We start from the raw sequence: 18,802 nt of genomic DNA on the forward strand, positions 1-18,802 counted from the left end.
GACTTTATGCTTTTAGCGTACTGCGCATTGAAGAACGGTAGTAAGCGACACAACTCTATAGCGACTGCTGTTTGTTTCCACGTACCGCGTTCGTGCAGTAGGTGAGGCGAAGTGAAGGGTGGGAGCCCTCATACTTCCACCAGACAGCTTCAAGCATAGATTTGGTGCTGTGTATCTCACGGCTCCATTTAATCACGTTAAATATTCCCTGGCAACAGCATCCTGGAGTTGACGTTTTCTAGTCACTGTCAAACCTAGGTAGGTTTAAACCGAAGCGGGTGACATGTTGGATACTTCAGCCTCTGCCAGTTGTTTTCCTTTTTCTGTGATTTTGATTGTTTGTTTTTAAGCTGATCTGTTAATTGGGAATAACATATATAATCAGGTAATTGAATCTCTGTGGCCCTTCCCCTTAAAGAGCCGAGCGGGGTTTTTACTTTATTTCTTAACATCCAGTCGGATTCTCGTGCTGGGGTCCAGGCCGTGGAAAGCTTTCCGGGGCCTGGGGCAGCTCGAACACGCGGCGCGGGGACTCGAACCCGCAACCCCGCCGCTCGGCATGGGGGCGGGGCTTTCTCCTAACGGCCGCCCGGGGGCGGGGCTTCGGCCTAACGGCCGGGGGGGCGGGGCTCGGCGCGCAGGCGCGGGGGCGGCGGTGGGTCTGTGGGCGCGCGGGGTAACGGGCGCGGGGCGGGGGGGAGGAGGCCCTTCTCCGTGTGCGAGCGGGCCGGGGGGGATCCGCGGAGCAGGGCGGAACGGCGGCGAGGCGACGGCAGCCGGAGCTCGTGGCGCCCCGGCAAGCGCCTTCCTCAGGCCGCGGCGCCTGCTCGAGGCCGCGGGCTGTGCCCCGACCTCCCTCCGTTCTCACCGGCTTTTTATCCTTGCAGGGCTGCCGGATCAGAAGCGGTGCTGGTGGGTAATCATGTAGCGCTCAAATCAGATGGAGCCTCCAAGCTGAATGTTACAGGTCGCAAATATTTATGAGTATCCACCAGCGCGTGGTGGAAGTCTGACCCCCGACCCCTATGAATTCATCACTGCCGCCTCCTGCTTCACCCCAGGTAAAAAACGAAAATAAGCTTAACCATCAGTGCACTCTATTTCTGACACGAAAGTAGCAGTTGCACCACTAATGGTTTCAGTCAAGGGCCACAGGTGGTATGGCAAGTGTGAGGAACATTTTGGGATGGTCTCCTTTTTAAATGTAGAAATAATACTTTACTTTAGAATAACTTCAAACCTGGAGTTTATTATCAGAGAGCTGGTCACTTTTTCTTTATGCTGAAACGTGTCCCGCTTGTTATCTTTTATAGAAACTTAGCCCCAGCTTTGAGAACAGCACCATTCAGAAACAGAGGCATGAACTCCAGCTTTTAATTGCAGAACTGAAAGATCGTGACAAGGAACTCAATGACATGGTTGCAGTGCACCAGAGACAGCTTCTAGCCTGGGAAGATGATCGGCAACGAATACTGACTTTAGCAGAACGGTGCAACTTACTGGAAAGTGAGTGGTGTGCGTAGAGCACAAGGCTCTGGTCTTGTAAGTACCTTCAGGTGCTTAGACCCCTGGATAACAGTGTTCCATCCTTTAAGGAATGGCTTCCTACCCTTCAGCATTAAATTTGGTTGTCTCCTTTCTGAGATCAAAACATATGCAATAGATGGACCAAAAATGGTCATGATTTTGAGGTGGATTTGATAATCGGATAACACTTTCTCATTTCAATTTGTAAGCTGTTTCTGTGGACTCTTTAAAAAAAAAAAAAAATTGATAAATTACATATGGGGGAAGAGAGCAGTTTGCAAACATAGTGGTATACTGCAGAGCTCTGTGCTCTGAGGTTCAGCTGCACAGTTTTGACACTGTCCACAAGCCACCCCAGCTAACCACCTCGAAGCTCTGAATAGTCTTGTTTGACAGCCATACTCAAAAGATAGGTCAGAACAGAATTCATAATCCGTCTGACCTGGTAACGATGGAAATATGAGAACATGCAATCTAGGAGGGGAAAAAATGTCAAGTATGTGATTCTACTTCAGCATGTGCAACCTTAGCATCCATTTCTGAATTATGTGATTTTAAAACACTAGATTAAATTATTTTTGCCATTTTAAAGATTGCGTAGGTAGTGTCTGAGCTGTTTTCTCACAAATACTTCCTTGCTTTTTTTTCCAGATGAGCTGCACAAGAGAAATGAAATTATAAAAACACTAACCAAAAGGTTAAAGCTTTTAGAATCTCAGCAGAATGACAGTAAGACAACACTTGAGCATACACAACAGAAGTTTAAAGAGCTATCTCAAAAAACAACAGACACAACTCTTCACTGTCAAGTTCTGGAGGTAGGAGTTGAGTGATAGCATGATTTCACAGTCCGTGCATGTATAGAATGCCAGTGACATTTGTGAGTTCCACCAGTGAATAAATATTTCAGATTAAGGCTTCTGAACTGTATTTGTCTTCTAATGCAATAACGTTAGATTAAGGCATGGCTCTGATTTTCATTAAAAAAAAAAAAAAAGGCTTTCCCAAGCTTAGATTTGGAGTTTGCTGTTTATTTGCTTAGTTTGGAGGAACACTGCTCAGCACCAACTTGCTTCCAAAATGTGAGGCATTTTGACTGTAAAAGGCAGTGTTGGCCCCTGAAACAGTGTTGCCACTGGGTTAGAAAGTTCCAGAAAGTTTTACTTACAGCTTTGGTTACTGTTACAAATTGTAACATCTTGTAACTGGTTTAAGAACATGAAAATAATTGGTGTTTAACCATTCCAGATTTTTTTTTAAACTGATTTGGCAATAATGTGTTTACTGTGATAATTTTTCCTGTGTATACAGTACAATAAGGCAGTACGCCTCATTTTCATGCATCTTATCAATTTAAATTAAGATAAGCAGGATGTTAAGACCATTGATGGCAAGCAAGTTTGATTGTAATGGATTGGGGAACAAGGCTGACTCTTACTCTTCTTTCTCCAAATCCCCACAGAATCGCACATTCCCATTCCTGACGTTTAAACAAAGTTGTGCATGTATTTACTGGAAAAATAGTATCTTTGAATTACTGAAGTAGTAATTGACGCTTATTTTTGTTCACTAGGAGAAAAATCAAAATCTCAACTGCTCCGTGTTGGAACTGTCTGCTAAAATAGGCCAGCTGCAAGCTAGAGAGCAGGAGCTTCTTACTATGCTCAAGTTGAAGGTAGTATCTGTCGTCTTATCAGGCACTAAATATGGTCAAACTGCAGTGAAGTTATTAGTGACTACACCACCGTGGTTCTGTTACTGTTGATCACATTACTGTTTCATTCTTAGAATTGTTTGAGAAGGGAAAAGTGGTCAACAAACAGGAAACTGATTTACTTTCAAAAACATGCTTGTTTCCCGGCTTTGATTTTTTTTTCCTTCTCCCTAGAGCTAAAATAAAAGCTGTGAAGTAGCTATAACTACTGCAGTACTGTTGTTTTGTCAAGATCCGTGAAACAAAGATAAAACAGTAGTGAAGAATATATTTTATTTCATATTTCAGGACAAGGATATACTTGAAGCAACTGATCACATTACTGAATTTACATCTAAATTCAAACAGTTGGAGAGTGCATTGCATGCAGCTAAGTCAGAGGAATTCAGTATCAACAAAGAAAAGCAAGACTTTAAACTGAGACTGAAGGAACTACTGCTTGAAACAAATAAGCTGAAAGGTAAATGTTTATACCAGGCACTGAATTCAGTATAAATCAGTGTGCTTCCTTTTCATTCTGGAAGCATTATATTTTGTTTTAAAGATGACCTCTGTGAAAAGATGAAAGAAAATAATGAGCAGCGGGAAGAAATCATGCAGCTCAAACAAGAGAATGGCTACTTGAAGAATGAGCTTGCACTTAGTGGTAAGTGTGGGCAGTTGGCTTTCACGCCTTAACTTTCAGCACATGGGAGACTTTTAGATAACAGTCCACTAATGTCTAGGAAGGAGGCAGCTTCTTACCTACCTTTATTGCAGTTTAATAAAGGTATATGCCTCTGTGTGTCATTCTTTTATGAAAGCAATATCTTAGGGCTGCTGCAAGAGCAGTTTATAAAATCTTTCTAGTCAACTTTGTGCTTTTATGTGATAATGCGTGGAGGAGTAAACAGCTCAGAGGATTCTCTCTTGAAAGTTTTTGGGACTCTCTTGTCTGCCTATGGTATTAATATAAAAGATAGGGGTGATTTTCCTCCTCCTGACGCAAGTTGCATAGAAAATAGTTTATTCCTGAAAAAAGGCCAATTGTTGGTTCAATACTCTTACAGACAATTGGTATGCCTTGAAAAATTAGATGACCAAAGATGTCCCATACTGGGAGACAGTTTACTTTCCTGTCCCTTTTTTCCTCCCATTATCTTTGCCAAATATTGATCCCATGAATAACTATGTTAAAAATAATAATAACGGGAAGTATTTCGTAGCCCTTCCCGGTACAGACATGAAATAAAACTGATTGCTGTCATTTCCTTTCCATGAAAGAATATCAAAAATAAAAATAAATTAGTCAATGAGGTAAAATATTGCCACTACTAAAATCCTAGGTCCTAGGAAAATACTTGGTCTGTTTAGTTGTCTCATGATTTTAGTGGGTATTTTTATTTGGAGGGGGAAAAGATCCTGTTGAACTTAAGAAAATGCTTTTATTTTGTTTATGTATTTGCTTCTGCTACTACTGACAGATGCATGTACAAATGTACTTGGTGTGTATCTATTCAATTAAAGTAAGTCATTTGAAAACTGTGTGTTTTGAAACAGCTGAGAAAGCAAATAGAAAGGATCAACTTCTTCAGTTTGCCAAATCTAAACAAGTACGGACTGACACAGAACTATCAAGTTTGCGGCAGGTACAATCCTAATTACGAGATTATGAAGGAATTTTGCAGTAACATTAGATCTGTATAGAACGGTATAAAAAGTTGGAAGTAGCTGTTCTTAAATAAGAAAAAAATCAAATTTCTTCTTGCTGCCCTGCTGGGATCACTATAGAATGCTGAGTTTTTTTTTTTTTTAATTAAAAACCCATGATGTAAATCCTTATATTTACATGTGCTGTTAGCCTTTAGAGTTATAAATGTATTTACTCAATACTGCAATGAGTAAATATCACCCTCGCAGCAGTAAGTGGGGCACCCTATCTAGATAAACAGTTCATCAGGGCACTTTTATAACCAGAAAGTGCCAGGCTCCAAGAAGTCACGTGAAAGGCAGTGGGGGCTGTGAGTGTGCTGCCTCACACACATGCCCAAGGTGAACTCCTGCAGCTTGGAGAGGCATAGTGTACTAGAAGAACTGCTTCAAAAGAGACTTAAAACTAGTGCTTTTGCTTGCAGTCATTTGAGATTCCCAAAGCACATTCAATTTTTTTTACTGCTAATAGTTGATCAATGTGAACTTTTGTGTTACCTCTACACAAAATTCCTTGCAGTGCAAGCTGAACACCATGATCCTCGATCCTTGTGCTGTAATTTGCAGAACGTTGAACAACATAATAACAAGATATGTTAAGTATTAAATAACAGTAATAATACTGTATTTGTTGTATTAGTTCTATTTTAGAAGACCACAGCAATCTTCTAATAGAAATAATTTATATTGTCCTTATCCACATAACATGGCAAAGCATACTACGTTTTGCTAAATACATGCTGAGATGGCCCTTCAGATCTGGCAGGTTTTGGCTACAGATATTGGCCTAAAAAATATTTTGAGGATGTTTTTGGATAAAAAGCAGTGTGTTTTTACCTGTTTCTTGTACTTTAGACTTTCACTAAAGTGCGTCTCTATTTTTAAGCAGATCTATGTAAAACAGCAACGTGACTTGCAATTTCTTCATTTCAATTTGGAGAGTTCACAGGAATTAAGGCAAAAGCATGAAAAGAAGACACATGAAATGAGGTAAAGTAACCTATTTTTTATACTAGCTTACTTTCTGAGAACAGATGTTTTATTGTTCAGCTGCAGTTAGCATTCTGAAACAGATGTGTGCTGTGTCAAGACTTTGCTGGGCTCAACCACAGATACCCAATGCAGTTGTCAGATACCTGTTTTATGGGGTCAGAAGACGCCATGAGTATCAGTCATAGAATAAAGTATTGTATGCAAATCAGTTCATGCTGTTTTAAAAAATGGGCTAGTCAGGTGATAAGGGCATTAGTCTGGCCTGCTATTTCTTTTGTTTAAAAATCGAAGTTTATTTTGCTTTCAAATTAGGAAACTGGTGCACACCCTAGAGGTTCAGACAGAATTACCACACTATATAGAATATGAAAGAACTCTCAGAGTGATTCTGCAAAGTAACCTACAGTCAAATCTGGGCAGGCTTCTGTAGGGTTCTGGCAGGATACGGCTGTCTGTAAACTACTGCTGAACTGTGGCTACAGCTTGTGGTTAATGTATGGCTTACCGTGAGTACAGTTATGTATGCTCTTTGAATGCAATATTTGTGACGGTTCTTTATCATGCCGTTGTAGCATCGGTATGGCATTCCCTGCCCCTGAAAGTAACAGTGAAACAGGCACGGTTAGGAGTGAGGGCACCGTATGTGAGGAAGGTGGAACTGCACGAGTTCAGAAGTGTAGGCTAAAAACCATCCCTGAGGTGTGCGAAGTAGAGAACGGACTGTTACTGAATGCATCAGACTTGGAGAAAACTATCTCAGCAAACTTAAATCGGCGTCAAAAAGTTGTGAAAGGCTTGGCTGTCCTTATGGAAGAAGAGGAAAAGCAGGATGTTGCATCAAGCTCCGATGAGCCAGACAGCAAAGCATTTTGCGATACAAACAACGTAAGACCTCTGAGAGATGGGGAAATTTCCGAGAATGGATTGGAAAGTGGAGAGCATCAAACCTTTGAGTCATCTTTACCTGTATGTGAGCATTGGCCCAACTTTAAATCTTGTGTAGATTCACAAAGTACTTTGATCCAGGACACTATCTTATCTGACAAAACTGATAATGAAGATAAAATCTGGGAAGAGAGAAATGAAATTTTATGCAGCCAAAAAAGCAGAGAGACTCTTAGTACAACTCACAAGCCTGAATCTGATTCCTGTAGTAATAACTTCATCATAAAAAAAGCTGCATGGTGGAAGCCCATATCGGATCTGGAATGGATGAAGATTTTCAAACCCATAAAAGGAAGTGGAAATACATGGCACAGAAAAACTTGCAACTCTCTCAAGACTGCACAAGAGAGAAAGTGTGCCAGCCTGAAAAGGTTATGTACTCGTTACATTTAAGAAATAGATTGGTACAAGCTATAATTATGTAGAAACTTGGTGGACAAGCTATCAATAATTTGCATTATCTCGAGTGATGATGAAAGTAACTTCTGTTTTAAAATTAGACTACCGACTTGAAAATTAAAATTTAAAATAAGTTAAAATAGCTCTAAGGTATCATTATTTTTATGCATTTATTTTTTCACATCTCTTACCCACAAGAGCTGTCTGGGCAGGAAAAGCTGCAATACTGCATAATTTGCCAAATAAACTCATTAAGGAGGAAAAATACAGATTTTAAAAATCTTCTGATTTTTGGAGAGCCTAGATGTTGCTTTTAACTCTGGGTAAAATATGTTCAGTCCGGAGTTGGGCTTCTGAAGTGACGTTTCTGTAAGGCAAGAAACAAACTTGTATTTTGTGTGATGCTATAGTGACTGTGTTATTTTTATTGAGAAATCACACAGTGACGAGGTAGGAATGTAGGACAGGTCTCTTCCATACAGGCTGCTTTCCTCACTCAGGGCAAGAAAATGAGATGGCAAAGTTTAAAGTACAACAATCTGTCAGCTCTCTGGTGTGTCTTGGGACTGTATCCTTGTGTTTGTGTTGGGGGAAGAAAAGGGATGTGTAGTTGGAGATGAGCAGAATGAGTTTTCTAATGCTGGGAAGTGTCATAAAAATACTTACATGTCTCAGTGGTTTTCAAACGTCTCCAGGATATAAATGCTGCTTCACATTTATAGAAGTTGTTTTTATGCCTGCACAAGCAAGGACATTCAAAGCTGTGAATGTTTCTGTGGATTTCTCATGAAGGTTAATTTCCTCTATTTCCTTTAAAAAAACTAACCTACTGGTCAATTACCAACTGTATTTTAGAAGGATTTCTGAAGTTTTACAGAGATTTCATAGCTGCCTTTTAAAGAGGAGGAGGAGAAAGAGGAGCAGTTCTTCAGCTGGTGCAGTTTGAGTACAGTAAATGAACAGCTGTTTAAACCTGCTAAGAATTTTACCAGCAAGTCTGGCCCAGCATCCGAACAGATTAGCATTCTGGAAGGGAAATGCCTGATGTACCAATGCTTTTGTTCTGTATTGTTTTAAAACAAAAAAAGAAATTACAGAAATTGTTACTGCAGAGAGACAGACGTTTTCAGAAACAAGGTGAATGGGCAGCCAGTGAAAAAAGAGTGCTGTCTTGGCACATACACGCGCAACTTAGCTGAGCTTCACATTGTGTACGGACTGTCTGGTTTCCGTTTTCTTTAAATCATAAGAAAGGCTCTATCCGTTCCCCTTAGGTCTACCCTGATCTTTTCTAATCTGCTCACCCCAGCAGCACAAATGACACACTCCCATGCCTCCAAATCTTTTCTGAGATAAAAACTGCTTCAAGTTTTTGTCTTGCTCCTGAGGTGGTTTGAGGGGGAGAAGGAACAAATTCAACACAGACAATGTAGATAGAACAGACTTCCTTCAGCAAGGGAGAGCCGCTCTACTCATTTGGGATTTGCTACTGCTGAGCTGTCAAGTTTTCTCAATACATGCATTTGTTCCTAGGCGCTCTGTTCCTTGGAGAAAACCCCCAAACTGTCTGCTGTCCAGCCACTGCTGACTGTCTCATCTGCCACCAAATACATTCTCTCCCCTTAAATGGGAGGAAAATTTAGTGTTGCAGTCGTCAGTGTGGACTTATTGTTCAGGCATTAATGGCAACATGACATTCCTTCTGGGACTTGAATGTGGATCCTCCAGTTTTCCATTGCTGGCTTCCTCGTGCTGATGATGTATTTGGTGTGTAGGGGAGGGTGCTGGCACCTCCCTGTCAACCCAGCAAATATTTTTGACATGAGTTCCTGAATTCTGGAACAGCTAACAAGAAGGCTCTTAACTTACTGAAATACCTTATCTAACTGCAAGAGTGATTGTGAAATACTGTAATGCAGGAATCATTTCTTTGTGCTCTGACTTGGTGTGACTTCATTTCTGTTGGAGAAATATTGCTGACTTTGGATGTTAATGCAGATTCTGTTTTTAAATTTGGAGCCTCAGCAGAGTTATTTGTTCTGCGTGCTCCTGCTGGCCTACTCCCCCTGTTCCTTAGAACAGCTCACTGCCTCAAAACCAGACCTGTTTATTTCTCCCCCCCGCCACCACCACTTGCGTATTCTTCAAAACTGGCTGTGTTCATTGAATAACCTCTATCTCCTACTTCGAGGCTGCTACATCTTGGTCAGATCTCTCCTAAAGGGCCTTTTCTTCTCAGAAGCTTGCAGACATGAACTCCTCTCTCTTAAAAGCCTGTTGTGTTCTAGTGTTTTGCAAGAGAAGTAAAACGAGGCAGAGCATACAATTCTGAGCTGGCATCTCTCAGATGGGCTTTTTCTTAGATGGAATGTCATTTAAAAAGAAACCTTTCTGTAACAGTCTTGCCAGGTATGGAATGTATTGTTTCACCCAAATAAATATCTAAAGAATATTTAATGAAACGTTACAAATTTGAAAAGAGTATTTTCTTAAAAAAAATTATTTATTTTTAGTTACTTAACTGATCAGGCAGGACTAGTAAATCTTGCTGTGTTCAGAAGAGTAAGGAATACAGAAATGTTTTATTTTGGGAGATAGCCACTATTTTATTCACTCTTCAGATAAGAATAATACATGTTTTAAACCTGTATGATGCAGAAATTAGCTGTTGAAAATGAACGTGAAATATGAAAATGAAATGCATAACTTGAAACTGCCAGCAGATACCCGGGCGTACCTTTGACCAAGCTCCAGGCTGCATTCGGTGCTGTATGAAAACTTAGCGTGGGGGCAGGTGACTTCTCTTATTCTCTGAAACTTCGTTCCTCTGACAGTTATTCTAATCCTCGGGGCCTAACATATAGTTAGGGTGCTGCTGGCTTCCTGTACTGCTAGAGTAGATGATCGAGATGATTTCTAATATGCTACAGCTTTTATTAATTCTAGTTTTAACCTGTGATTATTTGGTATTGGAGCTGTGAGAGGAATTTGGTACATAGTGATAAAATTGACCTTTAAGCAATTAAAATTAAGAACTGTTTCTGTAGGGTAGGCTATAACAAAGTTAAGTTTTAGTGTGAGAAAGTGTAACAGAGAAAACTTTCAATCTTTTGACATGTATATTAAGGGCTAAAGGACCTTTTGTATCAGGGCAAGCTTGTGATGGTTGTGAGTCCGTGTTTGGACAGTAATAATGTGCTGGGTATGATTTGTTGCTTTAGCTGACATTTTATTTGCTTTTCAGGTACTCCTAAATAGACTAAAATGTATTTGGTGCTAAATTAATACTTTGTTTTGCTTTAAAACCTTGGGGAATATTCATGCCAATAGCTCTTAGGCTTCAGCTCTACACTGAAATAGTTGTCAAGCAACTGAGTTTTGGGTTTAATGACAGTTTACCAAAATTGCACTTCAAATGTACAGTTTGCTTCTGTATTAAAAATAAATAAAGTCTCTTGGAGGAAACTGTCCTGTGATCTCCAAAGTGAGATAATGACTTTAAAAGTCTGTAAGATTCTCTTTAGAAGTGCACCTACAAATACTAAGTTTGCTTAATGGTTGATTAAAAAAAATAGGAGAATGGATTGAGAGAAGAAAGAGTACTCGAGTATTGGGAGGAACTAGGTATTGCCTTATGTGTTTGCTCTTTGTAAAGTTAAATAGTTATTAAAGCATGTGGTAATAGAGGTGTTCTTGAAACAGCTTGAATGTTCATCAGAGGACGAAACTGATAAAATGAAGCTGTTAAATGTGGGAACAACTCTAAGGAACAGAGTAATCTCGCATGCTTGACTATTGCCTTGGATCAGGACCCATGAGTATCTTGTCCCATGGTTTTTCTTTGAAAGTTTAGAAAGAATGATGATACTGTTTCTGGCAATGTCTTAATTTTATTAACAGTGAAGAAAATGCAGATCTGAATTCTTTTCACTTGGATTCTCCCTGTTGTTTGACATCCACCCAAAAAGGAGACAGGCCTCAAATATATGAAAAATTCTCTGATGCAGACTTCCCTCTGGAGATCAGTAACCTTTCAGTGATTCAGCCAACCAAAAGATGCTGCAATCCTACCATTGACCAAGTTAGTATTTTATTGCAGAATGTGTTACATTAATTTTAGGGGGAATTGCAATTGGTGGAAGGAAGGCGAATGTGCATCATCATGCAAGAAGTAGGGACTCAAATTGCAGGTTGGCTGGCTGTGTAACTGTGCACGTTCTGTTTTGTCCTGTATGGACATGGGGTTGCAGTTTGGTCAGGAGTGCAGTTCAGCACCCTGCTTGCTGAGTCTGGGAATTCTGAAATTACTAAATACAAGTAGAAACTGGGAGAGAGTTCTTTCTCCACCCCATCCTGCTTGAATGGATGTCTGGGAACATCCTTTGTTTGGTTTGTTTGGTTGTTTGTTTTTTGGTGGGGTGGGGTTTGTTTGTTTGTTTTTCCAAGTTTAGCCTCAGCTTCCAACTCTGTATCGTTCAACAGATGCTTTTAGAGGAGCCCCAGCAGCCACCCCCAAATCTGCACGGCCCCCTTACATGGCACACTTCAGGCCAACTCGGAAACCTGAAGAGCTGAGGGTTAGAAGTGTTTGCCCAAGCTTGCAGCTGTGCTCATTACTTATGTGAGCATGGACTTAGAGGAAGAGGTTGGTGTGACATTTGGAGCTGTCACCAACTGTCTTTCCTCTGTCAGCTGCCAAGATAAATTCTCTTGTTCGAGCTGCTAATAAACTTGCTGCTTTTTTCAGCCATTTGAAACACTAGCTTTGTCTCCTCAGTGGCACGTGCTTTCAGCTGTCGTGCTATGCACACATGCATGCGAGTATCTATTAGAAAGCTGGTGCTAGGAAAGACCTGCCTGTTTAGCAGAAGTGTCAGCATTTAGACGGGTAATGACAGACTCTGGAACAGTGTTATATAGTAGTATTTTGAACTGAGACATTTTGAAATGAAAGTGATGATTCTTAGTATGTTATAACCCTTGGAATTTTTCCAAAGAGATCATTTCATAATTTTGGCTTACTTTCTGTCTCACCCAGGAAGCCTGTTCCCGCAAAAGTAAGCTGCAGCATTTGCTGGCCGAGTCTCGACAGATGGTTGCTGATCTGGAGCTTAGCACTCTCCTCCACGCAAGCCCTCGCTGCAGTCCAAACAGCAGCGGTGTTAATACGGTATTTATTGCTCTCCTATGACTAGATTTAGGTAGCTGGGAAGAGTCATCGTGAACAGCCTTTCCTTCCTGCTTGACCTGTGCTATGCCATTATAAACAATATCCTCCTCGCACTTTGCTGAAGAGAAAAAATTCCTGCGTGCCTTAGCATGAAATACTTGAGACGTTTTTTATTGGATTCTTTGTGGCACCTCAAGGTCATGACCAGATTTGATTTTTGCATGTGTCTAAACAGATGGAAGGAAGAAGTCATTTTGGAGCAAATTGTAGGAGTTCTAGAAAAAAGTGAACACAAGTATGACTTACATTTGGAACTGGTTTATCATGTTAGGTGTGTTTCTGGAAAGGAAGACACTATAGGAAATGAAGGAGTGATATATACGATAGTTTTGTATTTGAGTATAAATCAGACTCTCAGCATAAATAACAAGGTTTTTGTAGGTTAATAGTTTCAGTTCTTTCATTGCAGAGCCTGAGAACGTACTGAATGGGCAAAACAAATAACCTGCACGTAGCTGTCATGGCAGTGTATTTTATAAGCTTGAACCCTGCCAGGGAGGTTCTTGTCCTCAGAATATGGGCAATAAAAGTAATTGGAGTGGGGCATTTGTTTGTTCTCGCGAATATCCTTAAGAATTTCCGCCATGTTTGACAAGATTTATGACAAGGGTATTGCACCACTTTTCACTAGAAATGAGTATATGTGCACTGATGTATGTCATAAAGTGAGAATGTGGGCTTTTGGTTTTAAAGCAGACTCTTAATGAAACGGGTATGTGCTGAAACCTCAGCGGTGCTTTCCAGTGAAAGGTATTACCTCTCCCTACAAATGCTGCACCCCTTATATACTTAGATGAACTTGGCCAGAACAATATTACTGTAAGTAACAGATAAAAATAATTTCAATAGTGTTCAGAACCAGAAATTCTTAATTGTGTTGGGACAGACTGACAGAGCATAAAGGTTGTGTGCCAGTGTTTGCATGAGCTGAAACAATATTTTGTTCAGGAGTTCATCTGCAGGATTTCATTCAGTGTAAAAGACAGCAGCAGCATAGTCTTCTGCAAAGAGTATCTTGTAGAGTGGATTCCTGAAAAACCTTCTGCAAAGCAGTGATTGTTTGTGGCTGTTGCGCAGCCCCATCAGATGTCTGGCTCCTGCCTTCTGATTGGCATATCACAGCTTGACTAAACCGGCTCTCCTTTAGTAGAGAGCATGACTCTGCTTTATAACCTGATACTGCGTTTTTGAGCTTGGAAGTTGGCTTCTCATTTAGAAAGATTGCTTCAGTGGATAGAAAATAAAGCAGGCTCGTATTTACTGGTGGGGGCAGCTTCTGAACCACATCTGTAGGACTTTGATCTACTTTCAGAGCAATTCTGGGCACAAACTTGTCAAGCGTGTTTTGTTTAATCTATGCAGGCCAAGCAACTGTGCTTAAAACCAGCTTTACCTGAGGGTGTTTTAAACTGGGCTTTAAAATACAGTATACCTTAAATATAACCCTTAGTATTTGATCAGTAAGAATTTGTACCTGTTGGATTCTGTCCCCTGTTTGGGGGAGAGAGGAGAAAAGAGGATTAAAAAGTGTATCTTTGCTGTTCACTAGTTTGAGTCTGGCAGCTTTCTGTTACCTGTTTTAAGTTCTGTGATTTCCATGTAGTGTTTTTGCATTACAATATAGACAACAGAACTTGCAGAGGCTCTTTGCAGAACGCCGTTACCAGCTGCAGAAGAAAGCGAGGCTAAGCTGCCATTCTTTTCTCTATGATCTTGAGTGAGTATGAGATTTTTTTTTTTCTCCCTTGATTTTATTTTGGTTCCCTCTTTAGAAGTGCGTCTGCAATATTAATACAAGCGTATGCACTTCTGAGATGGGCCTGGCACAAGATTCTAAGTGCACCGCTCTGAGTGCATTTCCAATAAAACTCTTGTGAGATAACTATAGCAGCAAACAAATATTAAAGCAACCTGTACTTCCTTTATTCAAATAATAATACTGTTCTCAAGCATATTCCTCATGCTCACTGCCCAGAAAAAGTCTGGGCAGTTGTATTGTGCAGCTCCATTCCGGATCTTGCAGTCTTTCTTGTACCTGCACACAGTTCATTGTAGTTGGAGTCCTTCTGTGTGTTACAGATAACAGGATCAAGGATATGAGCATTGTTGAATAAGAGATTGGGAAGTGTTTTTCAATGCCATGGCTAATGGCTGTTTTTGCGTATTGTTCCTGGGCTCTGATCTCCAAAAACAGAAGTATTGAATAGAAATGTTTCAGAATAGAAAAGCTGCCTTGCCTATAGCAGGTTGTTTTTGTTTTTTTTTTTTTTTAATCGGGGAATTTCTCCCTGTCTGATTATTTGTTGTATTAATGTGAATTGCACGTTCACATGACAATGTGGATGCTTGCAGTAGGCACCATGTTGTCTGGTTCTGAGGACAAAAGAGTAACCAGATATGGTTAAAACGCCAGAAACCACGTGGGACTTGATGAGAATTAGTAACAATGGGAGGAAAATTGACAAAAGGGAGATCTAGTGCTGGCACAACCCAGGGGCTTATCTGCACAGGGAAGTTAGTCCACAGCAAGCTAGAGCGTCAAGCTGTGGGGCACTGGATGTTCATAGCGATTCTTCAGGGGAACACCAGGGATGCTTTTAGACAAAATAGCTTGGGTCCAGTGGGGAGCTGGTGCTCAGTTCTCTCTCTGTGTATTCAAATTCTGCTGTCCTTCGCTGTTTCACTCCAGTGGAGTTAAACCCTTCGTGCCTTGTGGGGAGCAGCATGGGTTATAGCACCCTAATGTTCTGTAGTTTCTGCGGGTACTTTTTGCATTAAGTCTGGAGATGCTCCTCCTTCGAAATGACTTTGGTCTGTTTACTGCACGCTAATAGGGTTCTCGCACAAAATTGATGCAGAGTAGCCAGAATACCTTACCTTACATTGCTGTAATATTCCTGCCTAGGGATGCCTAATTTCTCTACAAAGATGAGCCCTAAACTAGGCAGAAGTTGGAGATTTATAGATCAAAACCAGCACTGGGACTTGCATCCTGAAACTACTGATGTTATAAAGTTTCAGGAGCAAATCCCCAAAAGTGCTGAGCACCATGCTGATACAGCAAAGCAGTAAGCACATGCTTGGCCTACAGGAATAATCTCATTTACTTCAAGTGAGAAAGAATTGATGAAACAAATGTACCCACAATTTGCTGTGAATCTGTGACAAGATTTAGTGACTGTGCAAGTCACTGGCTGCTGCATAATTCCTATTTTCTTTCTTTCTTTATTAAAAAGCACTGAATCACTGTGATTAGTTAAATAAAAAGCAGTTTTTGCACAGCTCATAGCAAGTCCAGAAATAACTAACATGTTTGTTCAATTTCTTATAGAGAAGTGATTGAGTTGATTTTTCTTGATTGCTTTGAAATCATTTGATGGCAAGTGCACTAAGCATTAGGTTATTTCCTAATTAGCTAACAGTGATTTGGCCATTTTCATCAGTCAGTCATTTTTTCTTTAGAAACACAGATTGGGCGGGGGAGAGTTGAAAAGCCCCACAAAGGAGAAAAGGAATGAGAAAAAGGGTATATTCAGTTTTAGGCAGTGTAGCATGTGCCCCTGCTTGTAAACTCTGATTCAGTAGCTTTCAGCAAAAAGATCATTGCTTTTTGCAAAGCAAACTGGAAAGATTTTATTTCACAACACTTGAGTGGTGTCACGGAGACTCTTGTTCCTCTGTGAAGTGGTGTGCTCACCTTTCTCCTCTTCGTTTCTTATTTCTTTTACTATATTTTTTTTTCTGTCTGCAGTATGAAAATCTGTACAGTAAAATGATGTATATGTGATCATATAATATATTTTAGAGGAACTTTTCCTGTCTTTTAATCCAAACCTTTGTTTTCTGCAGTGGATGAAGATGTTTCCGTTATAGAATTAATTTTGAGAACTGAAGATTATCAATCCATCAGCTACAATGGAAAGTCACCTAACTTTTTTACCATAGTTCTTCTGTGAGTGTTTGAAAGATTCACAAGTGCCAGAAAGATGCAACTATGCTGGAATGTATTACATCGTGAAATAAAACTTAGAATTATGCCAAGATAAACAGAACTTTTTATAGCTGAGAACTTAGGTTAAATAGTAGTTTGTTCTTTAAGAATCTAAAATGCGTAATTGTTATGACATAGGAACTATTTTTCTTACCTTTTTTATGGTGACTCAGAAATATTTATAGTGTATGACACAGGCAAGAGTTCATTTTTTGTTAGTTTATGGTTTTTCTTCTGAAGTTCTTACCATGTAAAGAGATATGAATAATGTTTATAGGAAGTTCCCAATTAGTGTGGTAACCAGGAAATACCTCCTACATTGTTGAAATTGGAGAGTTGTCACCCGTGAGATGGGCAAAACAGCTCTCCCAGTCGTGAGCTATTTCTTCTTCTAACAAAAGCTTATAATAAGCTCAGGTGTTTGTATGGCCTCTTTCGGCGCTATATGGCGACAGACAGACATAATGTGACCAGCTATTGGAGCATTTAAACTATTTTTAGCCTTGACCTATTGGGCGAGACGTTTTCCATTATCACATTTTGAACATGTTTTTTAACCAAAAGGTCAAATAGGCTAATAAAGGTGATGTGTGCTTTATCTTTTTCTTGCATATTTAACACACTGTGCAACAGATTTAGTGGACAATTTATGACAGTTCTGGGGGCCACGTGACCCCAGCTGCCAGATCCTCGAGCACAGGGCAGGGCTGGCCTTCGATGGCCACTCTGCCGCATGTGACTTGTGAGCAGTTTGGTGGCACCTGTGCCAAGTCCACGTCGCTGTGCCCAGCGCCAGCGTTTTGCCCGTGTGGGAGCCGCTCGGTGGTCGACGTCCCTAGCCGTGCGGGGTGAGGCAGCAGGGACCCCTCAGGCTCGCTGCTGCGTGTCCCAAGTAGTTACTGGCTTGAAGATTTGGCGAGTGGCTCGTTGGCTCAGGGCAACGGGGCAATGCGTCACCTCCGCCGCCAGTGCGCATCCGTTCCATGGGTTCTCCGTGCGGTCGCAGGATCCTCCCCGTCCACTGCCGTGAATTCATTGCAGTGAAATACAACACTTACGCTTTGGTTTCCTCTTGTCAACTCTGTCATATGATTCTCAGCTTTCTCTTTCATCACCTAAATGAGAGCCTACTTTCCGTCGTGTACTAATGGCCTCTAAAATTAGTAGACCAACTCTGATCGCAGCTTCTGGACTGCAAACTCTTCCCCTCTGCCTGTACTGCTTGTAGGGGGAGAGGTAATCTCTGCTTCCCAGGTTTTTTATAAGAGAAGGGCTAGTTTACACAAGTGTTTAAAGCATGTTTGATTCTTCTGCCTGCTAAGCAGCTTTCCAGGCGCTGTACTCAGTCTGCTGCTGTGGGCACGGCAGAAACTCCCCCCAGAGCCCCACTGCTAGCGAGACCGTGGTGCTGCTCATTCTGAAGCTGTCCAGCTACCAATGCTGCGCTAGGTGAGTTAAACTGGTATATCAATCCCGGGAGAAATCCACACAGCTTCCTAGCGTGCGCTGGGCTTTCCAGCTTCAGCATGTTTAGCGCCACTGGATAAACACGCTGAATTGCCCTTGTGAATTTAGAATGGTAATGCTGTACCCATGAGATTAAAATCGGTATTTAAAACTGTGCTAAAGTGATGCAACAAGGATTGGAAGAAGAGCCGTAGGATTTAGTATTGGGGCTGTTCTGTGTTTGTTTTGCTGCTGTGTTTTTGCTTTGAATTCCTGCCTGGACAGTACATCCCTCCCACAGCCCCCTCCTCCTCCAGTTCTCTGCTCTCCCGGCATGCGGGGGGCTTGCCATCCAGAAATTGGAAGAAGCAGAATATTGGGGGTTATTTATTCAGGCATTAAGTGACTTGCAAAACAACTATATTATCTACCGTGCTCTGAGGCTGAAGCTGAAACTGCATCTGTTGGCGAAGAACGCTGCCTTATTTTTGGAAGCATTGCCCTGCAGGGAGTGCCCTTTCTATTGTAGTCTTGTACTGAATTCTTATTAAATAAAATAAGCTTCTGTTCCAGTGCAGCCTGCTTTCCACGGGCGTGGAGACGCTCTCTGCTACTTGGCTTTCTGAATGGGAGACTAAGAAAGTGGTGATGAAGCCCCGAGTCCCTTCAGTATGTTGTAGGTGTAGTTGTAGGGTGTATTTAAAGAAAGACACAGGAGTGTTTATTAGTAAGAGCAGGTGCCAGAACGGTGCGCGCGCTAAAGCGCTGGTAGAGGGGGAAGGAGGAGCCCGGCGGGGCTCGGCGCGGGGCGGCGGCACCTGCCGGGCGGCTCCGGCCGGACGTTTGTCCCCGTGCGCGGAAGGGGCGG

The 18,802-nt window shown here is 41.3% G+C and overlaps 1 protein-coding gene across 4 annotated transcripts; it reads left to right on the forward strand.

The window, feature by feature from the left end:
- Nucleotides 1-623: 623 nt before the first annotated feature.
- On the forward strand, nucleotides 624-17,086 carry CCDC62 (coiled-coil domain containing 62). 4 transcript variants are annotated; one of them, XM_026058685.1, is made up of 14 exons: nucleotides 624-655; nucleotides 888-1,061; nucleotides 1,384-1,506; nucleotides 2,179-2,345; nucleotides 3,101-3,202; nucleotides 3,530-3,701; nucleotides 3,786-3,887; nucleotides 4,781-4,869; nucleotides 5,817-5,920; nucleotides 6,496-7,239; nucleotides 11,168-11,348; nucleotides 12,306-12,437; nucleotides 14,122-14,214; nucleotides 16,347-17,086. In XM_026058685.1, exons 2-13 carry the CDS (start codon nucleotides 959-961, stop codon nucleotides 14,206-14,208), a joined length of 2,106 nt encoding a protein of 701 aa, XP_025914470.1. In that variant the 5' UTR covers nucleotides 624-655; nucleotides 888-958; the 3' UTR covers nucleotides 14,209-14,214; nucleotides 16,347-17,086. The 4 variants fall into 4 exon arrangements, with proteins under 4 accessions (XP_025914470.1, XP_025914471.1, XP_025914468.1 ...); XM_026058683.1 differs by lacking the exon at nucleotides 624-655 and having other exon boundaries at nucleotides 754-1,061; nucleotides 1,314-1,506; XM_026058684.1 differs by lacking the exon at nucleotides 624-655 and having other exon boundaries at nucleotides 755-1,061; nucleotides 1,314-1,506; nucleotides 5,820-5,920.
- Nucleotides 17,087-18,802: the final 1,716 nt, after the last annotated feature.

Source organism: Apteryx rowi, unplaced genomic scaffold, assembly GCF_003343035.1.
Source record: "Apteryx rowi isolate R43461 unplaced genomic scaffold, aptRow1 scaffold_15, whole genome shotgun sequence".
In the NCBI taxonomy this organism is placed as follows: Eukaryota; Metazoa; Chordata; class Aves; order Apterygiformes; family Apterygidae; genus Apteryx; species Apteryx rowi.